This window comes from Nymphalis io, chromosome 3 (genome assembly GCF_905147045.1).
Source record: "Nymphalis io chromosome 3, ilAglIoxx1.1, whole genome shotgun sequence".
Taxonomy (NCBI): Eukaryota; Metazoa; Arthropoda; class Insecta; order Lepidoptera; family Nymphalidae; genus Nymphalis; species Nymphalis io.
Genome location: NC_065890.1, coordinates 13,786,714 through 13,803,371, shown reverse-complemented (window position 1 = coordinate 13,803,371; position 16,658 = coordinate 13,786,714). Strand labels below are relative to the sequence as shown.

Below are 16,658 nucleotides of genomic sequence, written 5' to 3'. Positions count from 1 at the left end.
CTAAGTTATAATAAAAACAATATTTTATCAGTACAAACAAACAAAGAAATATAGATTATATAGTACTCGGTATATTTATAAATATTTATCAAAATCAGCCCTATTTCCAATTTAGGGTTCGGTTTCAAGGATGGTCACGGTCGAGTTGTCTTCTGGAATGCACGCACCGAGGCGCCTGCGCTGTCGACCGGAGAAATAGGCCATACCTCATTTCAAATCAGCATTGACTGCCGTTGATAATTTGGAGATGATTTGCTTTAAATTATGATTTATAACGTACTTTACGAAATATATTACGACCACTAAACAAAAAGCGCAACAAAAGTTTGTTTATAATATTAGTAAGAAAAATCGGTAGTAGTTTTTTTTTACCAATATGTTTATTCTATTAGCAATTATATAATAAGGAAGGGATGTAAAATACGAATTGAATACATACTTCCTACTCATTGGGACTTTAATCCTAATAATGTAAGCATGTTTTTTTATTTAAAAATTGTATCACATCTGTATTTTTAATTAGTGTTCGTTCGAGTGATTTAAACTTTTAATTTATTTTGTATATTTCAATGCACAAACACAAAGACATAAGTTACGCACATGGTATTAATTAATTTGCACAAATAAGTTACTCCTGCGCACCGCCCATTTCGACGCAGGCAATCTTAACATCTAAATCACGCTCTTAGCATTATGAGAATATTATTCATAAATTGCATTTATATACTTAGAAATACATATAAAAATCGCAAATAGTATTTTTTTTTTATAGAATAGGAAGGTGGACGAGCATATGGGCCACCTGATGGTAAGTGGTCACCAAACGCCCTTAGACATTGACATTGTAAGAAATGTCAACCATCGCTTACATAGCCAATGCGCCACCAACCTTGGGAACTAAGATTTTATGGCCCTTGTGCCTGTAATTACACTGGCTCACTCACCCTTCAAACCGGAACACAACAATATCAAGTATTGCTGTTTTGAGGTAGAATATCTGATGAGTGGGTGGTACCTACCCAGACGAGCTTGCACAAAGCACTACCACCAGTAAATGTATGTATGTATAGTATGACTAAAATTGTTTATCTGTGTAATAAATATATCGTAATATTTACTCATTTTATTACTATATAAGGTCTGAATGTAATAAAGCTCATAATCGTCGTTATATAATTATAACATGTTCGTGTATTATATTATCTGCGTTTTCATAATGTCATCTTGCATCGTCGAACATGACTGAGACGAATTGAGACTTGACTGTCCAAATTGTGACATGCGGTCATTGATTTTATAAATTCCACGTGTTCTTGTTAATGGGCCGTCTTGTAACTATTGGGAGGACAAAATTAAATCGGTTGCAAAAAGTAATGGATGTCGATGGTTTCTCAGAATGTTTAAAAGTCCGCTTGGTTTGTCCCACTCTCCTGTACTGTGTCGATGTTCGGCGTCTTTGTGTTTACAGGGCTTTCACTTGTTTTTATTTATATTATACGTCACTGATTTATAATCTTATTGAAATGTTAAATTATATTTATTATTATTATATTTATTATTATTATATTTATATTATTATTTGAATTCAAAATTTAAGTTTCATATATTTGAACTTTGTAGTTTTTATTATATTTTACACTGCGTGAATAAAAGCTCTTAAAATGGTATCTTTGCATTTCTAAAATGTATAAAATAATAAATATTTAAGAATAGCTTATAATATATGTAATATACATTTCAGCACTAATTGTGTCAACCTTAATATGGTTGTGTACGAAAAACGATTTCTAAATTCAGTTTGGATTACTCGACGTCGACCTTTGTATGATTCCAAGATGAAAAAACAAAAACACTGTCTGTGACACTGCAGTGTCAGATTACAGAATTTCTTTATGGAAACCGCCTTGACTCCGTTGACACTATCTTTTAGCAAAATGGCGTCGTTTCGCGCCTTTTTTGTTTTCATAATGTGTTGCATATTTAGATAATTTCTTCATAACAATTTTCGGTTACAATATAATACACGATACTTATAAAATATGTATATTTCGTGACCGTTTAAAATATTTAAATACTTCATTTAACAATAAAGCCCATTAATTGTTCACATTAACCATAAACAAAACACTGTTTTTATCATAATAGTTTTTCTTTAGGCCCCAAAATACGATGAAACTTCACTATCAACAAGCTTTTCATTATTTAATCCATACTATATATATTTGTCTGAACACACTTATTTCACAATTTGCCAGTTTCGTTTGAAGAATATTTTTGCGTTAGTTATTTTTAGAGAAATTTTATAGACTATTAACATAGTCCTAGTGAGATGTTCTCACTAGGACTCACGGGGGCAGAGTAATTTGTTTCACACAGGAGAATCTGCGCTAGACTATATTATGAAATTAGAGAGTATGTATTGATTGATACATAATTCCAGAAAATACTTGGACTGATTCGACATTACTTAGGATGGTTATAAGCTGTATACTTTACGTTACGACCTTCGAAAGCGAAGCATGATATAAACTAATGTGGCAACTCTGAGAAACAGGTCAATCAATCAACCAAATTTAAATGACGTGAAACCGCAGGACACTTCTAGTGTTATTTAAAACACCAAACTTTGTGGTAATCTCAATGTCAACAGTCATTAATACTATCAATGTCTGCCATCACAGAGAGCTTTCTATATATAGCAGACCCGCATGAATGGTGCTTAGTAACGAAACTAAGGTCATTGATAGCAAACATCCGTTGATAAGGAATTGACGGAAAGTGTTAAAAATGGCTTTGGAAATTACATGATTATAAACGTTATATTGTACAGAATTTAAAAATGTCAAATAATTAATTAAATAGGTATTGAATAAACGCAATTAGCCGTCGAATTAATATAATTTTTAAAGTTTCCATTACGCCTAGTGTAATGTTCACATAGTCACATAGACACATAGCCAATGTGCAACTCGTCTAGGTAGGTACTACCCGCTCATTAGAATTTTTACCGCTAAACAGCAGTACTTGGTATTGTTGTGTTCCGGTTTGAAGGGTGAGTGAGCCACAGTGTAATTACAGGCACAAAGGACATAACATCTTAGTTCCCAAGATTGGTATCGCATTGTCGATATAAGCAATGGTTAACATTTCTTTCAATGAAAATGTCTATGGGCAGTGGTGACCACTTACAATCAGGTGACCCATTTGCTCGCTCGCCTAGCTATTCTATAAAAAAAATATGTTTTATAATTAAAATTTACCACTAAATTGTTTTATTTACTATCTAATTTGCATAATGTATAAAATTCTGGTAATTTCTTTATTGTTCCATATTCTTTTGTTTATCTTTCAAATAAATTTATTTGTTATATTAATTTGCTTTATTGCAATAATTGTTTTAATATGATTTCAATTTAAATCTCATGGGAACCATCGAATGAAAATTTCTTGCAAGAAACCTGCGAGTACGAGGGTCATAGAGTAGAAAGGTATAACCTTTGAAAGAAGAACGAAGGAGTTGTACAACGTTAGTGCTAATAACATAAGGCATGTTGGCGACTGTGACTTGTTTTATTTATTGCGACGGGATCTGACGCTCCAAATAAGAACACACATTCCGCACCGCAGTTGGTAGTATCAGGCATTTGCGGGAATAAAGTGGCAAAGCGTCCTAGTGACGGATTAGTTGTCACTGTAGCATTCATTGGCGTAATTATGTTCTGCAGTGCGATTCTATAAGAATTCGCTTCGTATCTCACTCGGGTAATGTTGAAAAACGATTTACCGTGAAACGCTATTTGATGCATGTATTCTTTAAATATTATGTTATTACATCGTATTATATACTACAGTTCAATACAAATTATACTAGACTAAGCAAAATTAACGTATATATAAAATAATATAACGTATACATGTACTATAAACCTATAGACTAAGTTTATTTGATAGGCTAAAAAAATGTTGCTTTTTCTCATTTGTTTCCTACAAAAAAAGGATAGGAAAGGTTTCATTCGAAAGAATCGGAACTTGTCTATCTAAAATGCTCCAAATGTAAAGCCTTTGCGAAAAGTTTGTTTTTTTACAGTCTTGTCAGTATTCTGCTTTTCACCATTACGCAGTCACACGCAACGCTTAAAGCGCTCTGTGAACGCTTATACGTATTATTCATAAGTAAAGCAATGCCGAATATCAGTAAATTTATGTTCAAAACTAAAAAGGTATTTACTTTCAAAATGTCTGGCTGTAAAATTTATAATAAGGATAAAATATCAGAAATATATTAATTTATAAATAAATATATAATTCAATGCGGAGGTTTTTAAATTTTCGGGTCTGGTAACACTAGTTCCAAAGGCTATTCTGACTTTAAGGGCGGAAAAAATTAAGGATAAGATAAAGCGTTCGTTGTTATCAAGCGTGGTGTCAATTTACTGGCACTCAAGAATTATCCTTATATCATAAAGACGACTATTGTATTTCATTTTTTATTAAAGTTTATTTTGTGAAGAGGTTGTGTCCGGTACTTTGATCGTTTGTATGTTATATTGGCGATAAAGATTTCGATTATCCTCGCTACCACTTTGTTTTTTTATATACATAGAAAGATGGCAATAATGGCACCCGTCATGTAACGAACGTGTGGATCGTTAAATTTAGGTAAACACCACTGAATTTTCATGTGCTTATTTTGTGTCGATAATTCATTTCAAGATCAGATGAAGTTCAGACACATGTGTGTAGCTCTAGTCTTGCCTTGGAATATTTACGTCATGTTACTATATCATGACTGCATACATTCTGTGGTAATTAAAAAAAATACCCTTTGAAACTAATTTGGTTAGTTCCTACAATTTCATAATTTTATTTGTTAAATTCTCGGCTTTTTTTAACCGATGATCGTGGGTTCAAACCCGGGCAAGCACCACTGAAATTTCATGTGCTTAATTTGTGATTATAATTCATCTCGTGCTTGATTGTGAAGGAAAACATCGTGAGAAAATCTGCATGTGTCTAATTTCACTGAAATTCTGCCACATGTGTTTTCCACTAACCCGAATTGGAGCAGCGTGGTGAAATAAGCTGACTGCCAACCTTCGCTAGTCGGAGTGGCACTCGAAGAAGAAGAAGAAGGTGAAATAAGCTCCAAACCTTCTCCTCAAAAAGAGAGAGGAGGCCTTAGCCCAGCAGTGGGACATTCACAGACTGTTACAGTATTTGTTAAATTCGGTCCAAACATCACAATAACTGCAATATTTTTTTCTTTCTTGCATTAGTTAATCTTCTCGAGGTTGATAAGTTTCTTACATTTATACAAAACTAGTTTTCATTCGCGGCTTCTCCCACGTGTTAGGGAGAATGTATTATTTAAAAACAGCCTATGTCCATCTTTGAGGTATAAGCTTCATACCAAATTTCATTAAAATCAGCGTAACAGAGAGACAGAGTTACTTTCCCATTTATATAATTAGTATAAACGTGTACAAAGTTCTAGCCACGACGACAGACCGGTCTGAAGTCCACAAGTTAAAATGTGTTTTAGTTATTAGAACCCGCGTCTCGTTCTCAATTATCGACGCCTGACTAATACACAAACATTCAACGGCTTTAGCTGTAATTCTGGTTTTTTTTAAACAGTGGTATTTAGAAGATCAATTATAAAAAACTACATACCGACATAAAAACCTTTTTTCATTCAAACAACAACATAGACTTTTACAAGTACTTTTTAATCGTTACCGTTTGCCTATTCTCTAGAACAATCTGCAAGAGACCTTGTTTATTTATTGTATATCTTTGTAGTCGTATAAAAATGTAGTTAAACCTTTAATTTCGTAAGCGCAACAAATCGACCGACGCATAAATCCAGTTAAAAGTCAATAAATAACCCGCGGCCACTTGACTCGGGACTCGGGACTGGGGCACTGAAATATCATTTCTCTAATAATATTAATGCGCTGTATTGAAATAGATGTTAGTATGAAATTTAAGCTTAGAAATACTACAAGGAAATGCGTTTTACATGACGAAAACTATCTTTTTTATATTTGTAATTTTTATCTGTACAAATAAATTGGGAATAAGGAAACAGCTGTCACAGCGCAATACGAAATTATTAGTATTTATATTACGTTATATTTTTTTGCGGTATCGATTTTATACTATCATAAAACAAGGTTCGTATAATTTGCATAAAACAAACAAAATTAGCAGAATATTCTAACAGTACATAAAAACAAGTACAAGTACATTAAAGACAAGAAGCTAAAATTATCTTAAAACAGACCATATTTAGATAAAAGATCGTTTAAGATGAGCTCTCCCGGCATCCTGTACACCTGGTAGGACAGCACGTGCGCGTGCGCAACCCCTGTATTAGTTTAACGTTTTTTGTTCAACTCTTTAGTGCGTTGCTATTTGTGAAGTAGACATGTGTGGTTGGCGTCAGGTTCTCAGGGAAAAACATTTTTTTCCTTCTTTTTATTTTTAAATTAATCTTGTGAAAAAATAGTAGCTATAATATAATGATTATAAGAGATATTAGACGAAATTAATAAATCATATTGGAAATAAAATAAATCATCTTGCGTTCGAACTGAAAACAATTTATCATGATTTCAATTTAAAATAATTTTGTTATGTCAAAATCTATATAGCTTATTTAAATTTATCTTAAGCATAATACATTTTGAAAGGAATATTTTCGTGCAAAGTATAGCGGCTGTCACCATCTGTCCAATTGAGACGTAACGCCAACGCCAGGTGAGATTGAATAATGAATGGATCTCTTGTTTTATTTACATTCCATCGTTCATTCAAATTGCACTTGAAGACTGAACCATTTATTTTTTCAATCGTTCACATGCGAAATATTAACAGCTGGTATATACTTAAGTGAATTATTATTTGAATAATATCTGTTGTAAGATTAGGATAATTTTAACGTATATATTGTCTATTTTTAGACAGGTAGGTGAATGGTCCATCTGCTGGTAAGTAGTCACTACCGTACATAGACGTTAGATATGTAACAAATATTAACCATTACATATTTAATGCGCCACCAATCTTAGGAACTAAGATGTTATTTCCCTTGTGCGTGCTCACTCACCCCTTAAATTGAAACTTTAAAAATACTAAGTACTTCTGCGTGGTGGTAGAATTTGTGATGTGTCAGTGGTACCATGTAACATGTCTGCCGGTATACCATAGTTCTAGAAAGAGTCACTAAGAAATAATAGTCTTGTTAATTCAATTTAACCCAAAACAAGTATAGTATTAGCAGTATTTATAAACCAAACATTTGTTTTAGATTACACTGGTATATAATGTTTAATGACATCAGTGACGTTTATCAAAGCAATGTGATTAATTTTAAATATCAAAGATCTATTTTGAAATCCTTAATGACCAGACAAGTGGGCGCAACTGGTAAAACAATTAAAGCTGAGGTTATTTCATCTCGGTGGGTTTTTTGGAACTCGTTAAACTGGGATCGGAATACCAAAAGGTGTTTACGTTGACTGTAAACTGAAAAAGTGTTCAGATGTGTTGATACACATCAAGTGATTTTTGTTGTTTGAAGTTTGTGTTTTTATTTATATGCCGATTGACCGACGTGGACATAATAATAGTTATTATTATATGTATTTATATGTAAAATGTAACTAAAAGCATATAAATGTGTCTCGCTGGGCAAAGGCCATGACATGTAATGTATTTTATATACATTTGTATAGTTATTTTAAACAAGTACCAGCTTGGTGTCCCACTGCTGAGCTAAGGCTTTTCCTTGTGAGGTAAAATCTTGGAGCGTATTTCACATATGTGACGATTTCATGCATGTTTAACCCGTGATCTTCAGTAAAGATTCACTTCTTCTAACCACTGCGCCATCTGTGCTTGATAATTGATATAAACATTGCTATTAATTAAAATATGAATATTATGTCTAAATATGGAAAGTGAAATACTCGTAATTGACCACAATGCGTGTTTCCGCGATAATTTCCCGCTAATTGTATACAATGAATATAACCTTAATAATATCCTCGTTTACGGCCACTTAATTATATTAAGTACACTTGTACATGTTATATGACGGGCCGGTTGGCGTGGTTCGTAGATACTTGTCTTTTACGCCAAAGGTTGTGGGTTCGATTCCCACTTAGGACAGACATTTGGGTGCATGAACATATCTGTTTGTCCTGAGTCTGGGTGTAATTATCTATATATATATATATATCATTCCATAGTACAAGCTCCGCTTAGTTTGGGATCAGATGGCCGTGTGTGTATATTATTTATTATTGTATTATACTTATGTGGGTGTTACTTTTTGCAATTGATTAAGAATATATAAACATTGTTTTACATTTTGTTGACAACTTAATGTAATTAAAAACATTTGTTTCTAATGAATGCGAATTAAATAAAATATGACAATCTCTCCTTTCATAGGGATGCAGCTTTAGTTTATTAATTAATTGATTTATTAGTTACCCGACATGAGCTAGTGGATAGGTTTATGGGGCCGCGGTACTCCGTAAGTACGCGTATGCCGTAATCTCGTTACTTGCGGAGCGAAGGAATACTGTCGTAATTTTAGCCGTTTGAAGTCCACATCTCCGAGATGGGTCTCAATGCGGATATCAACACGATAAAAAATGTGTTCCTAGCGTTTTAAAAATCCTGAGTTTAAATCCGGGCAAGACGCATGTATTTTCAAATGTGTAACTTGGATTGGCATCTTATTTCATCTTTGCCTCAGTCTCAGAAAAGAATAGTTCAACTCACAAATCATACTTACACAACCGAATTACATACATATTAATGTAAGTCGGTTGTCAACATTTCACGGGTGAGGCTTGAAGTATGTAAGAACTATTACAGAATAGTACTGTTGTTTTTGTATCTGTAGTTAGTACTTTTTATTTAAAACTATAAGTCAGCTGTCAGTCTTGTTCAGATAGAGAACTAAGACATATTAATTTATTTTTTATTTTTATATTTGCTGGAAGGGTAAATGATTTTACCTTAAAATGATTTTACCTGATGGTAAGTGGCATTAGAGTCCAAACGCGACGACGGCTAGTACAGTCGGGAAAAATGTCCTGCGCTAGCCGTCGGCCTTGCCGGCCCGCAAGATGCTTCACGCCTCGTTTAAAGGAACCCGTGTTGAAAAGGAGGGGAACACGTGAGCTGGTAAAGAATTCCATTTTCTGGAAGTGCGACAAAGAAAGGCGTTGCCAAATTTCTTTGAACGCGATGAAATTGATGCCACAGTTAGGCGGTGACATCGAGAGCCAGCACGTGTAGACTTGTGAAGGAAAGGGGAAGCAGGAATTAGACAGAATAATTTCTCAGAGCACTCGCCGTGAAACAGTCGATAGAAAGCGCTGCTATCTCTCGACGCAATTTTAAAGGCTCGAGGAATATATTGATTATATACGTAGTTTTAGTGTGCGATTCATCCTTGACTCTAACTATATAAAGAATACGCAATTCATTTTGTAGCTTCCTGTACGTCACAGTGCACAGTCGATTTTTCTATCACACATAACTCCTTTCATGTTAAGATAAAACGAAGTCATAGAAACACGATTCCTTTGCCGTTTCCCCACTAATCACGAATGATCGGCTACAGATCGGAATCCCGCCGGATGCACAAATTAAACCAACTCTTTCTGTGCGTATATTTTAATATCCCATACTATAATCTCTATTTTCAAGGGATTAAGGTTCAATTTCATGTTAAATATTTATATTTCCTAATTTCCTGACTTGTCGTCACACCTCATTCACCCAATTTAGGGCGTCCTGTCGTTTTGTTTAGGATTTTTATAAATACACCGTGTTTATGTTTAATGGTAAGCGGTTATTAAAGTAAAGTATATTTATATAATAAGTTATGTAACAATGATACTGTCCTTGTTTATCTTAAAAAGAATAAGACTTTACTTAATTGAAAATTGATTGGTTACTCCAAATCCTATAAACCACATCTATATATATTTGTATTTTTTTAAATTAATTATATGTATGTGCTAGCCACGTAAATTGTAAATTTTGATAATAGTCATTTTAATTATTAATTGATAACAGTATGGTCCAGTAACAGCCTGTGAATGTCCCACTGCTGGGCTAAGGCCTCCTCTCCCTTTTTGAGGAGAAAGTTTGGAGCTTATTCCACCACGCTGCTCCAATGCGTGTTGGTGAAATACACATGTGGCAGAGTTTCAGTGAAATAAGACACATGCAGGTTTCCTCACGATGTTTTCCTTTACAATTAAGCATGAGATGATTATAATCACAAATTAAGCACATGAAAATTCAGTGGTGATTGTCCGGTCTTAAACGATCATCGGTTAAGATTCACGGGTTCTTTTCTCTGGGCCATCTCGGCTCAGTTTAATTGATAAACACAAATATCATAGTTTAAATATTAAATGAAGTTCAAATATCCGCCGATTTCATTTTCCATTAATATTTCATTTAAATAATTCCTTTTGTTTTTAATAACTAAATTCATTTATTACCTATGCGCTTGTTAGTATATAACAATATTTAAAAATACCTATTTTTTAATAAAAACTGAAACTAAATGTTCTATTTTATTTTATAAAATATTACAGGCCGTGTCATTTAACATCTAACCTCGTAACTTTGACCAATCGAATTAGCGTTATTTTAGACTTTAGTACCTTCAAATAAGGTTGTTGCTTTTCGCTACCCGTATAGATGTCGTAACGAGCGAGCGCATAATCGCTAGCAGTTGAGATTATTATAGTAATCGATCTAGTATGCTCTGTTTATTGACCCCCGACTATTGACCCTTAAAATGTAACCATATTTTATGATAATTATTATCGCTTCGATTAAACAATTCTCTTGACACCAAAGTTAACGAAATCAATTAAAAATCAGTTCATAAATAGTACCTAGATGTTATTTTGCAGACTTTGTGACATTTGAAAAACTACTTTGCCATTTTTCACGGTTGTATTTTCTATTTTCCTACGAAATTATTTTCTAAAATACATATTTAAATGCAAGATATTGATATGAACAATTTATTATTTGTGCCTATTTTTAAATTAACTAATACAAATCAGCGCCATCTATTTGAAATGTACCGCACTATCACAGTGTAATGTCAGAATATGCGCGCGCGCACGTGCACGTTACCTGTCACGGTACGATAGCGCGTAACGTCATTAGAGTGCGCCCGCGTCGGTGATTATAAGGGCCTGAGTTTTGTTGAAAAATTGTTTTTTAATATAATGACTAATATTTTTTGTCATTTTGAACAAACGAATAGTTAAATTTAACAATATACTTTTTAATAGGGATATATAATAGCTTCCTGTTCTTTTTTAAATAGGACTTAGTAATTCAGATACATCTCAGAGCTATATTTAATTATATTAAAGTTTGGACCTACTTTTTTTGCGTAGCGTACTTAATGTACTCATTGATTGTTTTTTCAGTTCGTTCATCAACATGCAATATGTGCCTAACCGTGAACCAACAATATAGAGCAACAACAACGTAAAAGAAAACGCAAAAAAACAGAAGATGATTAAAATAGTAATTTTCAAGTTTCGAATATGATGCTGTCCTGAAATAACTCATGCAAGCATGTGAAACTAAAATTCAATCAAAACTCTGGTATCCAAATATGCCATGCTACCAACTAGTATGGCGAACCAGTAACCTTGCTGCAAGCTTGTTAGATGGAAGTGATAACAATAGTCTACTCCGTGGTAATATGTGAAAACCCCGTAAAAGTACTCCTATATTCTGCTAAACCCGATATCTATGATTTTTACCAAAACTTATAATTAATTAATTTAATAATTTCTGACTCTTGTCTTTCCGAGTCGTTCACATTATTGGTAACATTTTAGATAAACAAATTGTTGGTGTTAGTAATGTTAGGTTTTTTAAATGATTAGGCAAATGTCAGAATGTGGTTTACATTATACTCAAAATAACTATTTATGGTTGTTTTAGCAAGGCCACAGAATTAAATCTAAAATGGATTCTGTAATGTATACGGAAGGTACACTTGTTAGAGATGCGTTTCGAAGCCTTCCGTTTAAACTTTTTCTGCTTCCTTCAAGACGAGTCGCTCGGACAACATACCGATGACTACTTTTACCGACACTTTCTTATCACTGTTCCTCGTAGTTATTGTTATGATGGATACATTATTGCCAAATCATATATACATCATATAATACCTATATATATCTACATTTGGGACAGTTAAAGTTTTATTATATTTTGACGTTGATTAAGATTGATTTGTTGATTCTCTTGAACCTTCGATTTTTTTTTTCGATTCAGATATTTTAGAGTTAAAAAACATAACTTTATAATTCTCTTTTCGTATACGCCATGAATTAGCCAAGAATAGCCAGAATGAATGTAAGGATGAACAATGCAGCTTAAAGTTGCCAAGTTGTTGGATAACTCTTTTCTTACCTGTCTATACATTTATACTAAGACGATAGGACAAATACAAGTTCCCTTGTAAAACAATACCAAAATCAATATTTCGCTATCGGCTTTTGCAATTCCATGGGCTTCCTGTCAGTATGATGGGGCGCAACAGGTGTATCGGCTTACCCCTCGGGTTAGGGCTCACTTCCGCGACCAGAGCCGGGGCGTAGTTCCGTAGCTCAGTGTCGATCGCGCAGCTCCACGTGCGCACGCGTCATGGCTGCGCAAGCGCCCGTGCCGGCACCGCGAATGCGTTTAGCTTTCCATCCCCATAATATTCACGTAAGTTTTTCATCTTAAATAAATTTTCATATATTTTTTAAGCTATTTATTTAGTTTAGAAAGTCGTGGTTTTTTTCTCAGTTATTAAGTCGAAGTTAACAAGTCAGTATTTTCAAGTTCGCAAGTGCGCGTGGGAACCTGATTTTCTGCAATCCTTGCATTCTGATACGTTGAGTAATAATTTAATAAGGTAGTTGGCGACCGCAACGTTAATTTGATTCTACTTGCAGAGTTAAATTGCCGCTGGATTATACAGGATTTCACGTTCCTTCTGGGTATTTTACTATATTGAATAATGAGGCTATTCGTTGTGTAAAATATATTTATTCTTCAATAATTATATTCATAAAAATAGATGTCATTTTGTGTTTTTTTATAAATTATACCGTTATACATATATATCTAACTAATCGACCCTAGTGATTGCACTAGACTGTAGTTACTAGCTTATTATAATTTAATTCGATTCGTCCAATCAAAATATACTTAATTTATTCTAAGTTCGATACTTTTTAAAAGAAACAAAGGTATGTATTATTCTCAAGCCTTTTTATAGGATTTTGTACTGTTGTCTTGCGGTTCGTGACATCCATTAGTGCACAGGAAACCGCGGTATGAGCGGATACTTGGCCAGATCTTAGTATGTCATGCCTACAAATTTTATTAAACCGATGTGCCCAATAAGTTGCAAACAAAATATATTTATGCAATTTTTGAGTTATATTCTTTTATGGAGATTAATTTATATAATGATTGATTTTTATGATTATAGGACTTTAATGAGCAAATTTTGGCTTTATTTTTAATGATAAGAATTACAATAATTCTACTGTAAGAAGATGGTATTTTATTATTAGATAATCCGTGATTAAAGTATAAAGTTAATCACGGTAGCATGCGCAAGCGATCCCGTGGCGCTCTTCGTTAAGACGGAAAGGATACCGCTGGTTTTTTAGTGGGTATTCCAAAGTTCGGGGGCCACTCATCGCCGTGCCCCACATACGCCTCACTGTTCCCGTGGGTGAAAGCGTTCCCCACATTTTCAGTGTTAAAAAAAAGGTATAAAGTTGATTCTATTCGCCAGATTTTAATACGTACTCGTATGAACTAGATTTTGTTTTTGATATAAAAACAATGTCAATGTGAGTCCTATTGCTGCTCGTTAATGTACTGCGATTCCATTGTGCTCGTGCATTTAGCTGTTCAATTATTATATCAATATAATCCAATTACCCAAACGAGGCCACACCGAGATTACCGCGGTACATCGCCCAGATGTTGTCTTCCTTTTTATTGTGCATTTCACTTCCTTTTGTATAAAAACTACCCTCTTTTTTACAATAATCTCCTCATTCATTGTACAACTCAATTCTAACCCTATTTTTTTAGTGAACAATAATTGATTTAGATAGAGTTGTACAATGTTTCATAAATTTATATATATTAAAGAAAATACTTTTCATATTTTCATTAAATTGATGTATGTATGTACACAGTTAATACTGAAGTTTACTTGTTTGTTTAGTTTGAACTTTGACTATGATGTATGTGTATAATATATAAGAATATTTATAACGCTTTTAGGTTTTTCAATATGGCGCCATATTGCATATCTTGTGACGTCTTATATGACCTAGCACAAGAGGGGTGCTTTTATGAGCTTATTAATAAGTCATATTATTTAAAACTACTGTACCGTTTATATCATATAGATGATGTAATTTGAAATTGTTATAATTTGTAATAAGTAAAAATATTGATTTCATATATCATTTACACGTCAGTGCTAATTTGTGTTTTGTTTTAATTTCAGACGACGATAAAAGTGTACGCTCGATGTCTCCGACCGGATATCGAGTACAAGACCCTCTCCGTCACTTGGGGCACCCGCGCCAAGGAGGTGGTAGCAACACTTCTGAGCAAGTTCAGGATGCGTCACCGGGACCCGCGACTTTTCTATTTGAGCATGGAAGTAAGAGTGCGGGCTGCTGGCCTGCGGACCACATTGGTGTTGGACGATGACGCGCGACCCGCGGCGCTACAAGCGTGCCATCCAAAGGGCTATTCAAAGTAAGTTCTCCATTATTTATATTCTCCTGGTACTTTTGTTTATCACTCTACACACATATAAACATATATTTTACAAATGAATTAACCATGAAGTAACAATAAAAATAATACATACATAAATTATACATATGAAATGAAAATTTCAAAACAAAAAAAAATACGTCATCAAGAATTACCATAATATATGTAAATAATTTATTAAATACCTATATTAGTTTAGTTCAAAGAACCAAACAAAATCACATCAGAATATGGATAAAAGTAGGTAGATACATGTGTAAGAACTATTAACAACTTACTTTAACATATTTTAATTTATTAGATTAAATCAACATTGCATTTCATTATTTTTTTCAGTCCGCATAAATCAATCAAGGAACTAACTAAATAACTTACAACTTTATCTAATTAGCATAACCATTTGAATAGAGTTTAATGACATCATAAATTGACAGGAACCGAATTATATATATACAGTTTTAAAGAATGTGAGACGAATTCATTGAGAGCTGAGTACGATAATGTATGTGATTTTCATGACATAACATCTAGAATTAAACTAGGTCCTCCAGACCGATTTCGGCCACGGCGGCCAATCTCAAGAGAGTTTAGCCAACTGCGCAGGATATATTATAGTGTGCAGGATATACTCTATTCCCTAACTCTCATAATCCGATAGGGTGGCAATCCGATACAACCGGAAAGAGTTCAATAGCCAATAGCTTTTTTTCAAGAGACCAATAGCTTTATGTGCTTTCCGAGACACGGTAGTGTACACACTACCAACTTCCAGACTCCGGGCTGCTATTGAGAATTTTCGATAGAAAAACCCAATATTTTTTTATTGGCCCGACCAGGGAATTGAACCCAAGACCTCCGGGTCTGTGGCCTTACATCAAGGCATTAGACCAACGAGGCAGCCAAACTTGATTTACAGTATGTGATACTTCATGCCTTACTATGAACCGATTACTGTTAATGTATATGTAAGAGCAAAGAAGGCTCCACTTGTTGGTTAGCTAGGACACGTGAAACTGAACTGAATATTGCCGGTTCAAATCTGGGTAGGCACTGAAATTGGATGTGCTTAACTTATCTATCATTTAGTACTCGGATGAAGGAAGCATATGTCGTATTAACTTCAGGCACGTCTATCCACTAAATCGGGAAAACCTTATCAAGAGGAAACCTTTGCCCAGCAGTGGGGCATTAAATCTAAATGATACGTTATCAGAGTTTGGTTACAATTTGTGTAAATATAAGTCAGAGATAGCTCGGCATCTGCTGACAATGAGATAACAAACAGACATTACGAGTACAATTTATTGATTATTTAGATTTCGGTCGTAGACTTCGCCTGTCTGTGATAGAATAACAATCTTGTCCTAGAAGCGAGATAATTGAATGATAATTAAGACAGGTCAAGACCTGGGTGTTGCGTGCTTAAGCTAGTTTATATTATCTTAGAATAATACTTTAGAATAGAATACAATAGAAATATACTTTACTATACAACAACAGCGTAAAAAAAAGATACAGTACCAGTATGGAAAATCGATAGGAGTTCTTTCAGATTGTTTTTGGATAAAGAACTTGAGATTAATATGAAGTAAATTAAAGTTATCGGTTGGATTTAATAAATATGTTTACTTAATAACCATTTTATTCATTTTGTGTTTTTTATTAATATTCTTCCGGTAAATTCGTTTTTTGCTTTCACTTAATCATAAATGGTTTCCGCTTCTTGTAGAAAGATATCAAGTTGCCAGCCGCAATTTTAATTGTCAGTTTAAAATGTA

At 33.7% G+C, this 16,658-nt stretch overlaps 1 protein-coding gene across 1 annotated transcript in view; it reads left to right on the top strand.

The window, feature by feature from the left end:
- LOC126781235 (uncharacterized) overlaps positions 1-16,658 on the top strand; it is a 66,630-nt gene that overhangs the window by 44,188 nt on the left and 5,784 nt on the right. The window contains exon 3 of the mRNA XM_050506125.1: positions 14,603-14,859. Coding sequence (XP_050362082.1) covers positions 14,603-14,859 — 257 coding nt within the window. The remainder of the gene's footprint in view (positions 1-14,602; positions 14,860-16,658) is intronic.